The following is a 22,896-nucleotide window of genomic DNA, read 5'->3' as shown; positions in this document are numbered from 1 at the left end:
AGAGAATGGAGAATAATGCATATCACAGAGCACGCTCTGCACGAGCAGAAGAAGAGAATATGTGGAAGATTAACTATTAAAAAAATAAATAAATAAAGTGATGACGTCAGAGGAACTCTGCTGTTGAAAAGCACCTGGGTAGGAAAAGCCAATCACTTCACTACAAACCAACATGCTGTGTGAGCCAATATGGCGTCTGGCTCAAACTTCGTGTATTCGGCTTTCAGCATCCTCCATATTCTCATGAGAGGCAACAATATGGACGACTTTACACGGTGGGCGGTTTTGGTTCACAAATAATAATTTGTAATATGTTGCCGACAGAAGAGCTCTGTGTTAAAAATGCAACTGCTCACACATATGTGAGGCAGCCATTTTGAGAACAGTCCCTACTTGGTAACAGCCATTCGCCTCATTTTAAAAAAAAAAAGTGCAGTCGGTGTGCCAGTGACTTCTCTGGTTCTTCATGTAGATTACTTTTTCGCTACTCTGGGCAGGGAAAATATTTCTGCTATGCTGAAGCTGAATTTTGCTCTATGAAAGAACGTTAGCCACTGTGTTTTAACTATTAATAAAACAAAACGGTATTTTCGCATTGGGGCTATTAACATAGGTTAATGTCCAAATACCAATATCCTACAGTAGAGCCAGTGCCGTATGTTTACCAGACTAACATCATACAGCGATTAGCACAGTGATAAAAATGAATAAAGGAAATGGCTTGAAAGTGATGTTCAGAGGTAATGAATTAATTTGCATGGGAATCCAGTTATCTGAATCTGGTTTCACAGTTAAGTGTCATAATAAAAGCTTTAATGTAGACTCACTAACATTCATGCCAAACTGTAGTCAGTATATAAAAAGCTCAATAACCCACACAGGAAAAGAAACCAATTTTTCCTCTTCCGCATCTTGGTACTGCCTTGTACACTTAACCTCCCCGGCGTTCTATTGAGATCGCCAGGGAGGCTGCGGGAGGGTTTTTTTTTTTAATTAAAAAAAAACTATTTCATGCAGCCAACTGAAAGTTGGCTGCATGAAAGCCCACTAGAGGGCGCTCCGGAGGCGTTCTTCCGATCGCCTCCGGCGCCCAGAATAAACAAGGAAGGCCGCAATGAGCGGCCTTCCTTGTTTTGCTTAGATCGTCGCCATAGCGACGAGCGGAGTGACGTCATGGACGTCAGCCGACGTCCTGACGTCAGCCGCCTCCGATCCAGCCCTTAGCGCTGGCCAGAACTTTTTGTTCCGGCTGCGCAGGGCTCAGGCGGCTAGGGGGGCCCTCTTTCGCCGCTGCTCGCAGCGAATCGCCGCAGAGCGGCGGCGATCAGGCAGCACACGCGGCTGGCAAAGTGCCGGCTGCGTGTGCTGCACTTTATTTGAAGAAAATCGGCCCAGCAGGGCCTGAGCGGCAGCCTCCGGCGGTGATGGACGAGCTGAGCTCGTCCATACCGCTCAGGAGGTTAAGCTACTTACACACTAGGACGTTGCGTTTAGGGGACGTTATAGGGCACATAACGTGCCCCTAACGCAACGCCTGGTAATCTCTGATTTGGACGTCAGAGTGAGCCGCGTTGTGCAGCTCACTCTGGCGTCCGTGATGCGTACTCTTGGACGCATGCGGCATCACGTGGTCCCGCCCAGCCAATCGCCGCACAGAGCGGCCGCTCCAGGAAGTAAACACTGCACGTCACACCATGCAGTGAATATTAGCCATGTGTCTGGCTGCTCTCCACTCCTCCCCAACACTACTAAGCATGTGCGCACAGTCCCGCGCATAACGCACAGCATGCAGCACTCAACGGATTTGCTGCGTTACAATGTAACGCAACGTGGGCACTGAACAGCTCATTGATTTTTCATTACTGTGCGGTGGGGCTGCGTTACAGGCTGCACGTCTTACTGTGAAAGCAGCCTTAATCCAACCAGCGAATTCCCTTTTTGAAAAGGTTGATAGGTATGCCTTTTCCATGGCCACCCAGACTATAGGTAGGATGCAACATGGTCAGGAGTGAGAACATGCTTGTGCAAATACAGATAATGAGAATCTGACTAGTGGCATAATGGAGCAAAGGAGATAATTAAGCATACAGATCACGCCTAATGGTCTAGATTTTAATTGTGGGATTTTTTTTTTGTACAAAGATAAGGCAGGCTTTAAGACAGTACGGACTTATTTTATAATGTACTACTGTACAAGAATGCCATGGCAACCCACATCAGCAAATTAACTTTGTTTACAATAAAAATAAATTACAGATTTTTTTATTCAGTTCTGTTGCTTACCTGTGTGTGGCTACTTTTAGAGCCTATAAAATGGTAGCTGATATCTAATGTACTGCAATAAAGGCCAATACACATGCTAGATGGATTTTGCCCGATGCCTCGGATGACAATCACTGAGCCGACACTGTACAGACTGTGAGGTCACCCGGTGGGTGGGGCGAGCGGTGAGAACAAAGCTTTTGGCCGTCGCTGGCTGGTTGACAGTAGGGGACTGCCGGATTAAATCGGCAGAAGCGGTCGTTACTGGACGCGTCAGCTGAATTTAATCTACAATGTGTCCGGGCCTTCAGGTTATACAGCTCTAGGATCCTAGCAATTTGCGGTGGTGTTCCCCCAATAAGGTCATATACTTTGAGATCATTAGAATATAAGAAAGCAGTAGGGTATGCAATTAAAACCACCCACAATGAGGGAAAAATAAACAGAGGGTGGAGAATTGAAGAGTAGACCCACAAGCAATCCTCAGAGCTCCTGTAGCCTGTGATTGTAGGAAAAGGACAGAGCTTAGAGGAAAGGACTGTAGATACGTTCTTCACTGGCAATGTGCTGATGTGAGATGTAGAAACATGAAAGGTCACTGACCAATAGAAGACAGAGCATGGCAATACAGCTGTGTGATGCTGGTGGGCAATTTACAGGCATGAGATTTGTAAAAACCACTTCCCCATTAGTGGGAGACCACAGCAACTTCCATTTAGAGACTACAAAAGGCAAAGCTGAATCAGTATTGTACTGAGGGGCCTCAGGCATTACTGCTTTTAAGGATAACATCCATTACTTTAATGGCATCTGGGCTATTAAGTCACTTCTAAAGGACCTCTGAACTGTGTACAAACAGTACAAACATTTGGGCGTTTAACCAATGGGGAGTGCAGCAATGGCTTGCCAACAGAGATATCTGTCCAGCACAGAGACCAGAGGTATTTGTAGGCTGCAGCCAATCCGCTTCCAGGGTTTCCGGCATCTGTCAATGCATTCTCTGGAAGGATGGTTCATGGTTAGAAATGGCTGCCTAGTCAATTAAGCATAAAGAAATACAAGCATGAAACACTGAGGCTTGTTTTGCTTCATCAACACTGGACTTTGAACATAGGATACATACAGATAAAAAGTACTCAGTACTGTATACAATATTTGAATTGATTAGATGTAGTCATTAACACTGACTAGCCAAAATCTTTTTTTTCTTTAAGTGACAGGAAATGCCGTGGTCATCAGGGCTGATCCCGGCACTGAATCGAAAGCTGCATAACTTTGTACTGCATTTAACAATAACAGCGTTAACAGTGCAATAATCAATATTACATCAAAATCCTGCTGGACTCAACGTAAAAGTGGCCACACGACAACCCATCCCCCCCCCCAAAAAAAAAATCTAATCTGGTTTTCCTTCAATAAAAGGATGAGAAAGTCGGACTTCTCTGATCAATTTTCTAGAAAATTGAAAGGCGTAGGGTTGATTAAAAAATTGCTTGGGGCTGTAGCCCCAGGCAAGCAGATCTTGTTTTTTCTTGTCCTCGGACCTTCCCTTTAAGGGAGACACTGATGGATATCCTGATCCACCAGGGACCGAATGGAAGATTTTTTCCCCCCCAAAAGTAAAGATAGAGCAAATAAGGGTTAGAATGTTTGTAGCATTCTTCTTACTCTATTTTTGTTCTTGGAAACATTGCTAATTTGCACTCATTCCTCAATTAGGGATCCGGCACAGAACTACATAGGCCTCAATTACCTAAGCAGTTTAGACTAGTCTACTGATGGTTTTTAGTCTACTGATGGTTTGGCCAGCTGCATCAAAGGGGAATTCACGATTACCAAATGTTTTAGACCTGTTTTTAGACCTGGTCTAAACCATTTGGTTATTAGGTCGGTAAGGCAGGGGAAATTATCAAAAGATGCAATTCACAAACAAGTAGCTATGGCTGACATCTTTCTCCTCTGATGAGCTCTCCTCTGGATACAATTAAACTCCTGCATAATTCATCCTCACATCTAAAATACCTCACAGAATTACTTTACCGATAAGAAATCAGCTGGTCTAATCTCTGCCAGAAAAAGTCGGAGAGGTTACTCCTCATTTGCCTTTGTGAATTGTGTAATTACTGAATGTTAGACCAGGTCTAAAACATTACACCAAACCATCAGCAGACTAAAAACCATCCGTAGGCTAGTCTAAACTGCTTAGTGAATTGAGGCCATAGTGGGTCAAGCTGTACACACTAGATTCCCAGACAACGCCCCTCCAAATGATCATCTCAGTTGAAGATTATCCAGCAGGTGTACAAGCATATCTAACCAGTGGCATTATGTAACACCAAGCATGTCCTACCTACTATTGAACCTGGTTATGTTTAGTTAAGGTAGTCTTTCAGGATTAAGATAAAAGATTAATAAAAGATTAACAATAAAGTGGTTTACAAACTTTAGATAACAGTCAGCCATGAAAATAACTCTTTGGGGTATTCTCTTTATCTGTGCCCATGCATCCCTGTACAGGCAAGTTTCCTAATACATTCCTATGGAGAAGCAGGAGACTGCACAGTGGAGTACCCAAAAGCAGGCAGCTGCATGGGACAAGTGATGCCTGAACATGCACTGGATATAGTCACCCAACTGGACCATAAACTAATAGTCAATGTTTTTCTCTATGCAGGAAAAACAAAAACGATAACATTGCTGGTTTTGAGTTACAACACCAAAGGAAATTATAAACTACAGAGGCAGCAGCCAATAAAATGGTTTAAAATATTCAAACAAAGATGCATGGGGCAAATTCCTTACAAAAAAAAAAAAAAAAAAAAAACAACACTTAATTTCCTCTATACTTCAGTCAATCAACGGGAGGAAAGGGTCAGTGGGTTGCTTGGTCTACAAGTGAGGCAAGAATAACTATCATGGACCCTGTAAGCCATAGCTGGGGGGAGGGGAGGTTTAGGTTATTGCACTAAAGAGGCACATTGCTGGGCAGGATTCACTGCTAAAGAGTATAAAAAAGGACAGAGACGTCATGAGCTGAAGCAAGATCACATCCAAATGGTAAGTGTAAAAAGATGGTTGGTACGGTGGCGTAGTGGATAGCACTTTTGCTTGGCAGGAGTGGGGTCTCGGATTCAAGTCGGGGCTAGGACACTATCTGCATGGAGTCTGTATAATATCCATGCGCTTGTGTAGGTTAATTGGATTCCCACCCCAGATTTCACTAAGGCAGGGGTCACACTTGAAGAAACTGCAGTGTTTTTTCCACAGAAAATTCTGCAGTGTCTGCTGAGTTTTTTCGGACTGCAGGCAATAGGGAAATGTACACGTTGTGCAAGAGAAAGCAACACAGTATTTTTTTTTAATCCTGCCGTGGGAAAAATACACATTACTCCCACTACACAACGATTGTGAATTGGGGAGCATTGAGTGTTTTAGCAATGTGGGAAACTGGCCATGATTTTGGCAAGTGTGACCCCTGCCTCAGACTACGATAGGGACCTCCTACTATGAAAATAGTAGGGACTAGACTGAGCTCCTCGGAGGCACAGTTAATGACAAGACTATGAAATCTTTAAAGCACTGCATAAGAGGTTAGTGCTATATAAATAATAATGGCGGGATGAGAACTGGTCTTGTGAGATTAATAGCATGCATTTTGCCAACCATAACCAGTCTCTTAACATCAATGCCCCAATCATATTACATGCCTGCAATATGTTACAAACATTTGCCATTGCCACTTCATCCACCAATCTTGCCATTGCAACTTCATCCACTAATCTTGCTATCCCTGAGTTTGACATTTAAGAAAGTAAGTGGGTTGGTGGAAGTTTGGGTCAAGAAGGGGGAAAGGGGAAGGGGAGAGAAGGATGGCTGATCAACATTAAAAGGATGCAAATTGGTGACTTTGGCAGCTGCCTTAGAATATTCATCCACATTTTTTTATTCCAGTATATCTATAGGTAGAGAGTGGGAATATGCATTGTGTTAACCTAGTGCCATCAGAATTTAAACAATTTAACGCAATGCAGATTGGACAAAAAAAACAAAAACAAAAACACAAACTTATTGCCATTTTAAAATTCCCCGATTACAAAAGCAGAACAGCCATTTTGTAGTGCCAGACAATATCACAAATAAGTTTCCTTTTTACTTCACAAAATGGCTGCTTGTTAAAGTGTCTTAGGAGTAAAACTTAAATTTTTTTTTCTAAAAAGCCAAAATTGTTTAGGTCATTTGTAGTGTATAATAAAAAATGGCTAAGTGCTTGAACATCATCAACTCAAAAAACACAACAACCTAACAAAACAAAAAATCCAACATTCACTGACCAGAGTTGTAATGGCAAGACAATTTAGCATTTAGATTCTAGACAAAGCCAATTAAACACATTAAAGATAGCAGCAACGAGAAATACATTTTTGAAGCTAGCACAGCAGCACCAGAGGTAAAGCCACTGATCAGATATAGCCCTCAAATAGGATTCCGGCCTAGTCATGTAGTCACATAGCACTACTACTAGGCCTTTTCCAGCAAAGGGAGAGAATAGGCCGCACCACCAGCTTACACTTAGCGTGAGGGAGAAAGCATGGCAATGCTACAATGTGCTAATGTACTGTGTGTAACATTACACACTAATCTGCAGATAGACATATCTATATATATATATTATATATTTATATACATACAAAAAAGGGATTTTTTTTAGAACATTTATAAAAGCACAAATTCATAAGAATCTCCCTAATACATCAGCTATACAAAACATGAATAAATAGTTATAGATTTAATGTGATTTATTTACATCTAGGTGTGCTTCTAAACAGCATAACTGAACTGTATTCCTAGAAAGATAGAAAAAAACTAGAGCCAATGGGGTTTACTGAATGGTCATAAATGGAGAAACAAGTGACAGAGCCGTGTGCTGGAACGACTTCACACCTAAGGAAGCAAACTGGCTCGTCCCCATGCCCGTTTCAAAAATATTCACAGAATACTTTATGAACCCCTGTTTTGATTAGGCAAAAATATTCCAGCAAGCCCTTTTGTGCGCTGAAAAATCCCAGTGGTCCAATTTCAATTCTCTTGCAGTTACTTCAGTGGTGGTTGGGTGAGAATGCTATTGGGTGATTTGAGGCAATGAGAAAGAGGGGTTAGGGATCCTGGGACATCTGCATTGCTGGTTCGTCTAAAACAAAAATGTAATTTTCATTTTTGAGATTGCACAAGAGCTCAGACAAATCTCAAAAAGTATATATAGACACATCTAAGGAAAGGGCATTCTGTATAGAAAAGAGGGGCAAAAAGCAAAGTATAAGAGGAAAGCCAGGAGCCAAATCTCTGACTTAAAAGGCTGCGCTGTTAGAAGTATAGCTAGCGCGTTGCTCCTGGTTATTGCTCCAGTGTCAGTGTGGTGTGCCTGTGACTAGGCCTAAAGCCTTAGCAGTGGTTTGGAGACCACAGCTTAAGTCCTATTTTCAGTAGCGATTGGAAGAAACTCTGTGGCAGTACCTAACACCCACTTCAGATTTGGTTTTGCTAAGGACTATTTAAAAGCTAAAGAGCGTCAAGCAAAAAAATATTTAGGATTTTGCTCCAAAAGCATAGAGCAAACCTTGTTCATCTTTCTGTGAGGTAGTAAATAAAAAAAAAAAAAAAAAAAAAAAATGATCTCACTGGCAGAATGCAAAAGAGATATCCTTCAGTAATGCATCTGCATGGAGTAATAATAATTGCAGTGGCAAATGCTAGGCATAAATGATAGTTCCCTATCCGAACACAGAGGAAGCGTGCAGATCTGTGTATGCGAACATTACATGGATAAGTTTGTTTTGTAAATGGGCAGTCCTGTAAAGGATGCTCTAGCAGTGTGACAATGTTTGGAGCTCTCTCTCAGACCAACTCAATGGGCGTGATGGCGAGATGAAGCCAAACAGCTTGTAAGTCCTCACTGTTTTATTAAAGTAAGCCTGCCAAGTCACAACCAGGAACCAAAACAATGGTGACAAAACTGCAGTCATCTTGTGGTGCCTGCAAAATCCTATGCACTAGAAATGGTCAATGGACTGCAAAGAATTCAAGCTTGCATGCACATTTCATACAGATTGCACACAGCTTGAAGCTGGGCCAAAGAAAATTGAAAGAAGGTTTTTAAATACAAGCCAGAATTTGTTTGCAGCTTACCGACTAGCTCTATTGTGCACCTATATATACACGAGGGCCTTCCCAACCTCACCTTACGTATCTTGTGGCCAAAAGTCTACATTTCAGTGACCAGTAGATGTTCCAATAGTAACTATAATGAGAGGGGCTTTGCTCAGATTTATAAAATGTAATACTCCCCAGCAAAAATGGTCACATGGACATTTGGATGATGTCTTGGATCAAAGATTTTTGCAGTACTTGCATACAGCGCCACTGGTTGGTACACGTTGACATTGCTTTGCGTTTGGTCACATTTTGTGGCCAGACAGGTTTGCTTTAAAGTGGAAACACCTTTAAATATACCCACTAAAGCACATACAGGCATACTATGGTGGTTCTAATGGTCTCCATCCAACAACTCTTCGAAAGGTTCCTATTAACGGTACCATCATATTTTCAAGTAGATCATTCAGATTGCAAGAAAACATGGTTTTTAGTCGATCCACACAACTAAAGAATCCCATAGAGGCTTTCCCCATCCTGCTCAGCCATATGGATCCAGCACAGGCTCTCCCAGACACAGAGCAGCAATATTTACAATTGCTGCTGAGTACATGTGCCGTAGAGGCTCTCTGCTCGGACTGCAGTGGAAATAGCCGATCCTGAATGGGTCCGCTCTACGGAGCAGGCGCATACAGCTCACGCCTGCACAGTAGATTGGACATGATTGGGCTTGGCCATTTCCGCCGGGGGCCAAGCGGAGAGCTTCCACTACACATGCCAACAAGGAGCTCCTCGGGGGGTCTCCGCACTGGACCCTCTCTAAAGAGGAGGAAGAGGGAAACCTCTTCAGGACCCAAAGGCTTCCCCCTCCCGAGACAAAGACCCTCCTAGGCACTATTTTTTTGTTACAGATTTCCTTTAAGGTAACGATCAACAATACAATCGTTTAGGATTGATTGGGCCCCATTAGTGTCTCTGTTTTCATGCAATACAATATGAGTATTCTTAACCACCCTGGCGTTCTGATTAAATCGCCAGGGTGGCTGCGGGAGGGTTTTTTTTAAATAAAAAAAAAACTATTTCATGCAGCCAACTGAAAGTTGGCTGCATGAAAGCCCACTAGAGGGCGCTCCGGAGGCGATCTTCCGATCGCCTCCGGCGCCCAGAATAAACAAGGAAGGCCGCAATGAGCGGCCTTCCTTGTTTTGCTTATATCGTCGCCATAGCGACGAGCGGAGTGACGTCATCGACGTCAGCCGACGTCCTGACGTCAGCCGCCTCCGATCCAGCCCTTAGCGCTGGCCGGAACTTTTTGTTCCGGCTACGCTGGGCTCAGGCGGCTAGGGGGGCCCTCTTTCGCCGCTGCTCGCGGCGAATCGCCGCAGAGCGGCGGCGATCAGGCAGCACACGCGGCTGGCAAAGTGCCGGCTGCGTGTGCTGCTTTTTATTTCGTTAAAATCGGCCCAGCAGGGCCTGAGCGGCAGCCGCTGGCGGTGTTGGACGAGCTGAGCTCGTCCAGACCGCTCAGCTGGTTAATTGAAAATATGATTGTTCACCAAAATATTGTACCCTTAATGGGCATCTTTAGAACCACAACTCAGGCTGCGCTAAGCAGCCACAGTATTCCTAGGCCCAGCCCAACAAGCTATCCATTAGAGCTGTACATGCCGACTTAACCTTAGAGTTGGAGGTTAATTTCTTCTAGAAAGATGGAAAGACACAAAACCAACAGAAGACCAGAAAATAAGACTCAATTATGATAAATCAGGCCAGAGACACTAACAGAAACAAGGAAGAGAAAAAAAAAGCACAACAGAAAGTGGCTTTACAGATCTCCAAAGAAATAAGCCAGAAAGGTCCAGCTTTGCTTTTCTGTAGACTGTGCTGGGTTCAGTGCAACACTGGGTGCACAATTGTGTGAAAGCAAAAAATATATATTTATAATAGCAGCAGCAGCAATCTCACTGTTCTGAGCCAGAGTCACTAATCAGAGGTGGAATGTCCTCTCTAGCTTCCTGGCAGCTTCTGATTAAATAGAATAGTAGCTGTAAACCGAAGCCTTGCCGTGTAGCAAGATCCTTTTGACATAAATCCTTCATACTGCTCCCAGATGTGGATTCCAGGTGATGCAAGAAAGTTTTGGTGTTGCAGGGGGGAGAGATAGCAAGACTTGTGTGCTCTCTAGTGGGTGGAGGTGACACATGCAGAGCAGTGAGCAGCACTCACCTCTGCATTCACAGTCTAGTTTTCCATTTGCAGAAATGTTGCTCCCATACACATGAATACATACAGGGTTTTCCTTTCCTTTGAGTGCTTTATCTGTCTGGAATGTTGTCTCCTGGAGGTCAAACAGGCTGATGGGATAGCGTGTGATTTCAAAATGTAAACAGACACCCAAGTCCCTCTCAGGAGCTCTGGAGAAAGGAAAGCAAGGGACAGAGAGCGCTGGGAGTCTGAGTGGGTCATTTTACGTGCAAAGATTGTGGTGTGAATGCAGTCACTAGATAAGACAAGTCTCTGATGTGGGAGCACTGGGAAAGAGGGGGCAGAACTGCTGGGACACGAGCCCCCCTTGCCCTCACCTGTTGGTTTATAGGGTAACACTGTTTTTTGGCTTGTCTTGAAGTTCTATTCTTTTAATCCCAGAGCTGGAATAGCCTTCGTCGCTGCAGATGCTCTGCATGCTTCCTCGCTCATCCAAGTCACTGGCACTGCTGCTACTACTACTCCAGTCCAGCTCTGCTGTTAAATAGTCTGTGCTCTCTACGTCCACATCAATCTCCTCTGTGGATAAAAACACATTCAGGAAGATGCGTTAGAGCCCACCAAAACTGAACAACACAAATCCTATAGGCGATAAGGGTAATACAGTGAACATAAACAGTGCGTGAAAGCCTATGCTGGTCAGAATACCCTTGTTGGGCAAATGCACTTAGAACTACAGTAAGGCTTTACCTCCTCTCTGGCTGCAGCAGCTGGTGGATGGGGATATCAGGTTTAACCATGTGGTACACCAAACAGAACACAGATAAGAAGTATGGGCTAGGAGATGCAAATAATTTCAAGTTGATGCAGGTTATGCAAATTGTATATGCAAATATTGCATAATACAGCATCAACTCAAAATGATTTGCAGCTCATTGACCATCTCTAATAAATATCAGAGCCGCTTGACTTGAATTTTTAGTGAAAGGTTTTCATTGCAAGTGTGTGGACTAAAATAGCAAAAAAACAAATTCACCAACCTTTCAACAATCCTCTATGTTGTATACTAACTGCTGATATCTGATCTAGTATCCCGTGATATACACACTAATTTAAGCTGAAAGAGGATATTAGCTATCTAAAATATAACTTTTACTGAATCTTATTAAAAAAGGATGAACTACTGATCTAATGATTTATTTGTTTGATATGTATGTCTATTGTATTTAGCACTGGCACATCATCACTAGGCACTTTGTTCCCCTGACAAAGCCCTCCATTGAGGGGGTGAAACATGTAGAGTTGGTAATGTTTTTTTCTTATATGTATCAATAAGTCATTGTTAGCAAGAAACTGATCTCTGTATATAGCCAGAGCAGGGACAAGGTCCTCCAGCACCCAAGGCTGAGACACCAAAGTGCGCCCCTCCATCCCTCCCACCTCAGCTGTCACACACTGATTACTATTAGACTAAGAGGGCCACAGGGCCCACAACCTCCCCAACACCTTAATATCTAGTTATCTGGCTTGCAGTCACTGCTATGTATCCCCTTTTCTTATTTCTTTCTGCTTCATACACAATTAGAAATGACAGCTGAATTAATTGTGCGCCCCTCCTACACTGCGCCCTGAGGCTGGAGCCTCTCCAGCCTATGCCTCGGCCCGGTATATAGCTGACTCTTAGCACATGTGGATCAAATACGTTTTAGAGTCACCTTCCTGAGAGTGGTTCAAACTTTAACAGTAGTTAATGTTTCTAATAAGATTCAATAAAAGTTATATTTTAGCTAGTCGTCTCTTTCAGGAATAAAGTAGTGTGTATATTGTATTTATTAGATTCAGTGTAAACTAATATCCAGTGGGGCAAGGTTATAAGTGATCGCCATCACGTAGATAATGATCGTTTAGCACATCTGATAATGTATGCCTACCTTAAGTTAGCCTTTGTGCTCTTCTAGTTATATGTGATGCCTATAGTGTACGGCCAATAGTGTAGAGATTAGCATGCTCATTATCAATCTAAGTAAAAAAAAATAGCTGCTTCTGCTGAGGGCAGATGTGATACTTATTCAATTTCAGCACTGCTCACACAAACACATATAGAAGCTAAAGAAACAGTCAAATGACTTCGACAGGTTGATGGAGGAGACAGACTCACCTCGATCTGAATCGGATCTCTCAGAGGACACCACGGACCCTATACTGTCCATTCGTATCCTCTCAACGCCAAATTTTTCTAGCTGCCTTTTTAGATGTCGCTGCTCCCGCTGTAGCTGCTCTATTTGGTGCTGTGACCTTCTGTCACAATCTTCAAGTTTCTGCAAAGATAAAAAGGAGTCAGAAAAATGTCACCGAATTAATAATGGGATGTGTCAATGGAAAGGTTAGAGAAACAGAACTCCCAGAATCCTCCTCAGCTGAGATCTGACCCCTGTGATAAGGCACAGCATGCTTACCTTTATGTGCATCTTTGCTCTTGTTAAGAGACTTAATGTGGTGTGCCTATTGGAATCAGGACCTAAGGGGACCATCCCTTTCAGCTTTTCCAGACATAGCCGTAAATGAGCTCGCCTAAGGGAATGAAGAGGCAACAAATAAGAGAAGACGTTTGAGGACAATTACATATTTGGCCTAGAAAAAAACAAACAGAAAAAAACCAAACACACACGTACAATGCCCCCCTGTTACTACAGATATCATCCCAATTATTGGCACCTGAACCTAGATATGTGGGCGCCTTCATCTTTAGTTACATTTTAAGAGTACTGCCAGTGTAAATCGAAGCAAAAATTAAATAACCAAATAAAAGCAATTAATCTTCCCCTTATAGTTCTGTAATGTAGGTCCAGCAAATGAATGGCAATATATAACCACTGTTTGCTACAGGGCTGCGGAGTCGAAGAGATGGTGCAATTTTTGGGTATCCGGAGTCAGAGGTTTCATAAACTGAGGAGGCGGATGATTTTTGCACCGATTTCAAAGCCCTGGTTTGTTGGGGGAAAGACCATGGCGGTAAAGCCCCCCCCCCCCCCCCCCGGTCCCTCTGTGGCTACCCCCACCCCGCATTGTTGTGGCCTGCCGTTTCCAGGATGGGGGCGAGCCACAGTAACAGTGGGCGTGGCCACAGAGCTCCGGACTTCTTGGTAGACTTTGGGCAAAAATCACTGTGGCATTAGGTTGGAGGCGGTTTCCCAATTATGGTCTTTTCCTGACGAACAGCTGACTTCTATTGCAGTTCATTTGCTGGACCTACATTAGGGGACTAGGAGTGAAGGATATATTGCACTTTAGTTTATGCTGGAGAAGAAAAAAAAATCTAGTTTACATGGTTGCAAAGCTATTTTGGCTTTAGCAATTTGAGTCACTCACTTGCAAGAATGCAGTTGGTGGAGTCACCACACTTCATCTGCATACATGTTTTGGGTCAGTAGGCCACATTGGGGCAGGTAAGTAGCAATTTAAAAAGATGAAAATTAAATACTATATTCCTCTTAGTCAATGGTTCCATTTAAAGAGAATCTGTACTCTAAAATTCTTACAATAAAAAAAGCATACCACTCTATTCATTATGTTCTCCTGGGCCCCTCTGTGCTGTTTTTGCCACTCCCTGCTGCAATCCTGGCTTGTAATTGCCAGTTTTAGGCAGTATTTACAAACAAAAGACATGGCTGCTAACCAGCATGTGATAGGCTGAGAGGAGCTCAGTCTGTGACTCACACAGAGCCTGGAGGGGGCGTGTATAACTTCTATCCTATCACAAGCAGAGCAGCACATTCCTGCCTGAGTGCCTGAGCCCGTCAAAGGAAAGAAGATTAGATTATATAAGAGAGATAATACAGCCACTGTGCAACTAGGAAAGGCTGCAGTAAGACAGACCACATTAGAACAGGTATAGGAACTTCTAGGATAGAAGAAATAAGGCTGAAAATTTTGTTAGAGACTCTTTTAGGAAAACTTTTACAAAGGACTGACCTTCCCAATCAGTAGCTGATACCCTCCTTTTCCACAAGAGATCTTTACCTTTACTCTAATAGGTCATCAGGGGGGTGTGTATGGCTGTTACTGTGGTGAAACTCCTCCCACAGTGTGATGTCATGACCATGGTCCGTCTGTGTCTTGTTGCATTGTTGGAAATAATGGCTGTTTCCAACTGCCAAGCGAGCAATATCTCACTCACTGTGCATGGACCTCTCAGTAAACAAACAGGTGAAGCAAGGAGGAAGATACACAGGCTCAGTGAAGTACAAAAAGCTGGTACTTTTATTATGTTCCTGTTAAGGGGATTTTTGTCTTACCAATGTGGTTTTTGTTCCCACACTACATCAAAACAGCAAAAAGTCACAAGAAATAGATAACACCATTCAATTAAAACATTTGTCGCCCTATTGCCACTTAAACATAACACTTCTGTAGATCTGTTTACATTAACCACTTTAAACCTAGACACTGGTTGAAAACAAAGCCACATTAGTGCTGTAATGAAAACAATATCTGGATTGAGCATTCAAGTGACCGTTAGTGAGGTACTGGTAACACCGCGACAGCAGCATTCACCTGCTTCAAACCCAGCATCTAGCTGTATGTCTCATCTGGTTGCTGCAACTACCCTCTGCATGAATGCAGCAGGCCACCATTGCTGCAAGGAGGTCAGAGGACTAAAGCAAGGAGTCAGCAGCTTCCAGCTAGACACCCCTGACCTTAAAATTTGCTGGTGCCATACTTGGGGCTTATTTAGTGTCCCCATATACTTTTCTTGGCTCCACCTTTATGTTGGAGCTATGTCCCCCTTACTTTCCATACACTGCTGGAGAGTACATGCTCTGAACTACACATTGCCTATTCATGTACATGGCCTCACAGTGGCGTAGTAAACAAGTGGCAGGCGAACTGTAGGTGCTCATCAGTCTGCTGACAGCCTGTACTCCCGTATTACTGTCGGCAGAACGACCGCCCCGCTGGAGGGTCTGACAGACCAGTCATTTGTAAAAAAATACAGCGTACGCGCCTTTAGGGTTTAAAGTCAGTCGAGCAGTCTAAATGGGCCCATACACTTACACGATTTGCTGCCGATATACAGCAGATTCAATCACTGATCGAATCGGCTGTGAAATCGTTGCGCAAGTGCTGACCAATCGATTTCCACCTGAAATCGATCGTTCCCGTCGATCTGTCCGCGCAGAAGATTTTGCTTGATCGCTGGCGGGTCGGGAGTGCGTCGATAGCGGCGTTTAAATGTCCGATGACCAAAGCTAGTGGCAATACATTACCTGTTCCGCCGGCGCGTCTCCCCGCTGTCCCTTCTCCGCGCTAGGCTCCATCCGGCTTCACTTACTTCCTGTCCCGACAGGAAGTTTAAACAGTAGAGCGCCCTCTACTGATTAAACTTCCCCCGACAGGATGTAAAGTGAAGCTGGAGCCCTGATTGGAGAAGAGACAGCGGCGACCAGGGGACTTGTGCCGGCCGGATCAGGTAATGTATGGGGGGGGGGGGGGGGGGGGGGGGAACCGTCAACGGCAGCTCCACAGATTGTGAAACTGTTTCATAGTGAAATCGATTCAAAATCTCTTTGCAGTGTAGGCAGCCAATAGATCCCTCTGATCAGATTCGATCAGAGGGATCTATCTGCTGGTCGAATTGGTGGCAATCGACCAGTGTATGGCAGCCTTAATAATAACTTTGCTACAATACCACTTAAAGAGGAACTTGAGCCTAAACAAACATACTGTCATTAAAAGGGAAGGTTCAGGGACTGTTAAAAAAAAAAAAAAATCCGCATCCACTTACCTGGGGCTTCCTCCAGCCCGTGGCAGGCAGGAGGTGCCCTCGGCAGCCTGCAGAGCAGCGCCGAGGGCACCTCCTGCCTGCCACGGGCTGGAGGAAGCCCCAGGTAAGTGGATGCGGATTTTTTTTTTTTTTTTTAAACAGTCCCTGAACCTTCCCTTTAAGTTACATTAGTTATGTCAATTAAAATAGATTGGTAATGTAATCTCTTACCCACCCTTGTTTTAAAAGAACAGGCAAAGGTTTGTGATTTCATGGGGACAGCCATCTTTTTGATTGAAAGGAGGTGACAGGGAGCATGAGACAGTTCCAACTGTCCTGATCCTTGCTGTGTCCTTGCTGTGCGCGCTAGGCTTCAAATCTCATTCAAAATTAAGAAAAAAAAAAAAAATATCTCATTTGCACCAAGAAAGCAGAAGGAGCATATTATCTGAAATCCCAGTATGCTTTGTACAGCATCAGGGGGAAATGCCCAGGCAGATTTCTTTGATGGGGCGGAGCTTAGCTTCTGTGCAGTTAAAAATGAGGCTGGGGTAAGAAAAAAAAAGTTCTGATGCTGTGAAACTAAAGAAACACCAAGCCTTTTCAGTGCTGCTGAGTAGATATTTAGTCTGGAGGTTCACTTTAAAAAGAGGAACTTTAGTAAAAAAAAAAAGATCATGATGAATAAAATTGATTATTTACAATATTCATTGATTATTTCGTCAGTGTTTGCCCATTGCAAAATCTTTCCTCTGCCTGATTCACATTCTGAAATGTATCACTGGTGGTGACATCTTTGATTCTGCCAGATGGATATGTATGGAATGTTATTTACTGAGTTCTATGCACAGAAGGATATGTTGCTTGCGTGGCAGTTGGATAAAGACTTCATTTCCCACAATGCAAGAAGGTTCACAGACCGCACACTGTCAGGACACCACACTACACTGTGGCAGGGGTTTCACCACAATATCAGCCATACAGACCCCCTGATCTATTGAAGGTATCAGCTACTGATTGGAATGAAGTGCAATCCTTGGTTACAGTTCCTCTTTACCAAGGCCTCAGTGTGGAAAGTTCTCCTTTTATAGCATGGCATAGTTAGCATTTCACTACATTGGTTACAGAACATCTCTGCCCTTCAGCCAAACAGGTAACACAAACAACTAGATTATGTTTTTTTAATTTAAAATTTCCAAGATATTAAACAGCATTTCACAGAAATGTAGGAGTGAAACTCAGCCTATTTTACTTCAGAAAATTGATCTCGACAACCGCTTTTTACACATGAAGCAAAAGATAGTAACAAACTGAGCCTACCCAATAATTACACCAATTATTCGGGTGGAGTAGTATTGGGGAGAGAAGAAAAACAAACATCCATCCACACAGAAGAAGGGAAGGACACAGATCGCTACTAATGACTCAATGCTGGAGACAAGTGACACAAGAGACCTGCAGTCCTGCTCTACGGGGACAAGGGAGGAGGAGGACTCCACATGTAACAAGGAACTGTCAGGCAGGTGCACCAAGTATCACTGCAGTGCTGGCAATGGATGAATAAACCTGTAAAATGACTGGACGTACCTGTTCTTCTCCATTTCATTATGGGTTGATCTGAAAACACAAAAATAATAGATTAGTCACATCCTTTCCTCTCCAGTATCATGAATTATCTGAATACTAATTGAAATATTAATAACAGGGCTAAAAGTAGAAACCTACCAGACAAACCTTTTTTAAAAGATCGACAGTGTTTTGAGAGAATTTTTTTTAGTTTGTGCCTATTTGACTTCAGTTACCATGTGGTCACCAGTTACTAGTATAGCCAATGAGCCTCAGTATGCCATGACTGCATAACGCACCCATTCCAAACAGTATTCCTTCCTCAGACTGTGTGGTTTGTGTTGTCAGTGCGATTGAACAGTGTTCTGTATTTGCACATCCATTACAGGAGGAAAGCTGACACCATTTCTAGGTCCAAACTTACAACTGGTCTGGCTATCAACATGCCTCAGTCGGCTAAATAGAAAACCATGATTTCTACTCCCTTTCAGTGTTAAAGAGTAACTCCAATGAAAATAGAATAATAAATAAATTAAAAAAAAAAAAAAAGTGCTTCATTTTTACATATTTATAAAGGATTTAGTTAGTGTTTGCCCATTGTTAAAGCTTTCCTCTCCCCGATTTACATTCTGACATCTATTACATGGAGACATTTTTACTGCTGGCAGGTGATGTCAGTGGAAGGAGATGCTGCTTGCTTTTTTTTGGCAGTTGAAAACAGCTATAAACAGCTGTTATTTCCTACAATGCAACAAGGCTCCCACAGTGTGATGTCAGGACCATGGTCCTGACATCACACTGTGTGAGGGGTTTCACCAGAATATCAGCCATACAGAGCCCCTGATCTGTTTGTGAAAAGGATTTCTCATTCTCAGGCCAAAAAGTCATTATGTAACCGGAACCAGGGAATGAGCCAGGACGACGCTGCGGGACCTCGCGGCCTACGGTGGGCTAGAGGAAGCCCCAGGTAAGTGTAAATTCTGTTTTTACCTGTTCAGGGTCCCTTTAAATTCATATCCTATTCTTGTTGCTAATAAGTTCCCTGATTTCAGACATAAGGAATGTTTTAAATGTCCTATCAAATGTGTTCATTTAGTTGTATCTGCAGAGACAGCCACATGCACAGCTTAGACTTCCTGCCAACAAAGAGTACTGGTGTGCCAGACTTCTGTCTAGTGCAGCTGTAGGGATAGTCAATAGGATTAGGGAGGGTCAATGAGGTGTAAATAGTTCGGAGTTGATGGAGGATTAGAAAAGTTCTAAAAGCAAATGTATTCAGCATGAAAATAGACTTGTGGACCACAAACATATCACAGCATTTTTTTTTTACTTTTGTTTTTTTTTTAACAACAGTGATAATTTGATCGAATGCATTAGAGTTCTGCTTTGAACAGAAAATGGCTTCATGAAAGAATGCAGTCTTTATAGAAAATGTATATTAAAGGAGAACTGTAGTGAGAGGTATATGGAGGCTGCCATATTTATTTCCTTTTAAGCAATACCAGTTGCCTGGCTATTCAGCTAATCCTCTGCCTCGAATACTTTCAGCCATAGACCCTGAACAAGCATGCAGCAGATCAGGTGTTTCTGACAAATTTAGATAGATATGACAAGATTAGCTGCATGCTTGTTTCTGGTGTGATTCAGACACTTCTTTAGGCAAATAGACCATCAGGGCTGCCAGGCAACTGGTATTGCTTAAAAGGAAATAAATATGGCAGCCTCCATATCCCTCTCACTACAGTTCTCCTTTAAAGCAGACCTGAACTCAGAACTTTCTCTGTGCTCTAAAAGATAAGCAACAGCATAACAGCATCTAAAGAAAAACATCTTTGTTACAGCTGATATACATCTGCAGTGTCTACTTCCTGCTTTCATGGAAGCAGACATAGTTAACACCCTGTGTTTACAAATAGCTGCTATGCCACGGCAAAGGAAATTTCTATGCGGTCACAGCTGAGAAATCAAATTACGGTGGAAATTAGCCACAGCTGAGGGGGAATTAGACAGGCTAAAATCTCTAAGTGCACACAGGGTGCATTTCTCTAGGTTTTCCTTCTGTCCTGTGCAAGAGTTCAGGTCCATTTTAATGTGATTATCTAGATTTGATCAAAAAAAAAAAAAAAAAGTCAAAGATCAAAGAGTTTCTTATAACACAAAGGTCAATGGGGCCTGAGTCTCTTAACCCTCCATTCAATACAGATGTGAAGAACAGTCTTTGGTCACAGAGTCACTGAGAATCAGCCTTGTGGTGAAATCCTTAGGCCCCTTTTACACTTAATCAGTTGCTCTCAGTTATAACTGAAAGAAAATGGATTTTGAAAGTAATGTCCATGTTTTCCTATGCACAGTTCCCACTATACGCATTTTAACCAAAATCTTTTTCACAATGCGCTGCAATGGAAAAGACGCGTACTAACGCACACTAAACGCATACCAACGCATTCAGTGTAAAAGGGCCCTAAGGCTTGTCATACATGTGGCAATTTCTAACAATTCGGAAACTGAATGAAATAAGTGACTACTCCACACATCAGAACCTTGGTGACATTTCCTATTTTTCACTGTCATTCCACTGTGTACCCATACATGGTGCAATATATAAAATGCCAAGATGAAAATCTCTACATGGCTGCTGACAGAACAAAGTGAGAGCCTGAATCAGATGAATGGCAATTGGCCAACTCCCCTTAGATCTCATTAGAACAAAAACCACAAAACCAACGTATGGTACATTGAAGTTTATGTCCATATCAACCAGACTCCGATCATTATCCAAAGTTGAAAGTGAAATCCACACACCACAAGCAACTGTGCTGTGCCACAAGGCAGGGCTACTGCATGTGTTCCTGGTGTAATGACAACTGGTCGCATAACTACAAACCATGGGTCCCCCAGTAAGGCTTTGATGAGCCCCCCCCCCCCCCCCGTTTCCCTTGCCAACCTCTTGTGACCCTCACAGCCTGAGCCTGTGGGTCATAAAACAAGTGTGGACTTCGCAATCGTCACATCTATAACAAGTGCAGCCAAAACAAAAAAAAACCTCACACCTGAGAAGGAGTGAATTAGAAGTTGGGCCTCCCTGTGGTCACGGGGCTGCACAACCATAGTTACACCCCTGTTGACAACCCCATTCAATTACAAGATAAACACTGCAGAGAATTTGTGCAGCAGTGCAAAATCTGCAGTGATGAACATTATGCTGGGTACACACTATGATATTTTCTAGTCGATTTACTGTCAGATCGATTATTTCCAACATGTCCGATTTGCTTTTCGATCGATTGCCGAGCATTTTCCAATCGATTTCCATCCACTTTAATAGGAAATTGATCGGAAAATGCTCGGAAAACGATCGGAAAACGATCGGAAAGCAAATCGAACATGTTGGAAATAATCGATCTGACAGCAAATCGACCAGAAAATCTCAGTGTGTACCCAGCATTAGACGTGGCTTTCTATGCAGTGTGTGTACTGAGCAGTGTACCACCCCTCCCCCTCCCATTGCATGGAGTATTCCTCACACCATGATGATCTGCAGCACATAACCGGTGAGTGTGTGCATGCATGTGATCTTTCCATAAACAATTACATGGAAGCAGCCTGATGTATGACAGCCATATTCTGCAGCAGGCGTATCTGAGCCAACACTTGTGTGATGTTGAGTCAGGAAGAGACAGCAATGCTCAGTGGAAGTAGGAGAGTAAATAGGACATTGCAGTCAGCTGTTCTGGGTTGCTGTGTAGGTGACAGGAAGCAAAGTGACACAATATTGTTGCCACCTGCGCACCTGACACGGCCTGGAAACATCATTCTGAATGCATTTTACTCAGACCGTGTCATACGGCAAGACTTGTGACTGACAAGCAAAACCAGGGGATTATAGGATGTACTCCTTAACCAAACTCCCAGATAAGGACAAAAAGCTGCCGTTTACCGAATTAGATCCAAGCGATCATCCTCCTCAACATTTCATGTCTTGGTCAGACGCACTAGCATGCAAGCTTTCAGGCAAACATTGTGCTGTCAGTGTGACATCCACAGACTGTACACCCAATGTTAGATATGTGAGAAACAAAAACTGCACTTTAGCCAAGCAGTACACACTGCTCAGCAAGATGCCTATAAGGCTTTTACATAAAGGTGTTAATGTTGTTCACAACAATGTGGCACTCTGTGCTTTTTGAAATAAAAAGCTTTATCCTTGTGTACCTTCAAGATATTGTGAAGCGAGAGGGATATGGAGGATAACCTATTTATTCCCTTTTAAACAGGGCAACATTGGTGACATAGTGGTTAGCACACTCGCCTTGCAGAGCTGGGTCCTCTGGTCGAATCCCAACCATGACACTGATTGCATGGAGTTTGTAAGTTCTCCCTGTGTCTGTAGGTTTCCTCTGGGCACTCTGGTTTCCTCCCACACCCCAAAAACCTATAGATAAGTTAATTGGCTTCCCCCAAATTGCCCATAGACAACAATGGACATATAACTATGGTAGGGATTAGATTGTGAGCGCCTCTGAGGGACAGTGACATGATTATATACTCTGTACAGCACTGTGGAAGATATTGGCGCTATATAAATAAAAACAACAATGCAGATTCCTTGGCTGTCTTGCTGTTCCTGAGTATTGAACACTTTTAGCTGTAGACCCTGAACAAGCATGCCGATCAGATGCTCTGACTGAAGTTTACTGGATTAGCTGCAGGCTTCTTTTCCAGGTATGTGATTCAGACACTACTGATACCAGAAGAATCAGTAGCAATGCCAGGCAAATTGTATTATTTAAAGAGAATCTGTAAGGAAAACAAGTGCCCCTATGGGGTACTTACCTCAGGAGGGGGAAGCCTCTGGATACAATGAGGCTTCTCCCATCCACTGCAGACTCAGGGGGTGCAGTGTCGGCAGCACCCGAACAGCTTGCAGTAATATTTACCAAGCCTCGCTCCTG

The 22,896-nt window shown here is 43.2% G+C and overlaps 1 protein-coding gene across 2 annotated transcripts in view; it reads right to left on the bottom strand.

Moving 5' to 3' along the window:
• Positions 1–3,660: 3,660 nt before the first annotated feature.
• The window catches only part of MXD1 (MAX dimerization protein 1), a 43,111-nt gene continuing 23,875 nt past the window's right edge, over positions 3,661–22,896 (bottom strand). Inside the window, exons 3-7 of one of the 2 annotated variants that reach the window (XM_068274916.1) lie at positions 17,966–17,995; positions 13,071–13,185; positions 12,773–12,932; positions 10,992–11,193; positions 3,661–7,450 (exon numbers count right to left, since the gene is read on the bottom strand). In XM_068274916.1, the coding sequence (XP_068131017.1) occupies positions 11,000–11,193; positions 12,773–12,932; positions 13,071–13,185; positions 17,966–17,995 (499 nt within the window). In that variant the 3' untranslated portion in view covers positions 3,661–7,450; positions 10,992–10,999. Of the gene's footprint in view, positions 7,451–10,472; positions 11,194–12,772; positions 12,933–13,070; positions 13,186–17,965; positions 17,996–22,896 lie in introns of those variants that run through there. The other variant, XM_068274915.1, reaches the window with a different exon arrangement.

The sequence above is a fragment of the Hyperolius riggenbachi genome, chromosome 3 (genome assembly GCF_040937935.1).
Source record: "Hyperolius riggenbachi isolate aHypRig1 chromosome 3, aHypRig1.pri, whole genome shotgun sequence".
In the NCBI taxonomy this organism is placed as follows: Eukaryota; Metazoa; Chordata; class Amphibia; order Anura; family Hyperoliidae; genus Hyperolius; species Hyperolius riggenbachi.
Note: the sequence above shows the minus strand (reverse complement) of the source record. Positions and strands in the feature narration are given on the sequence as shown.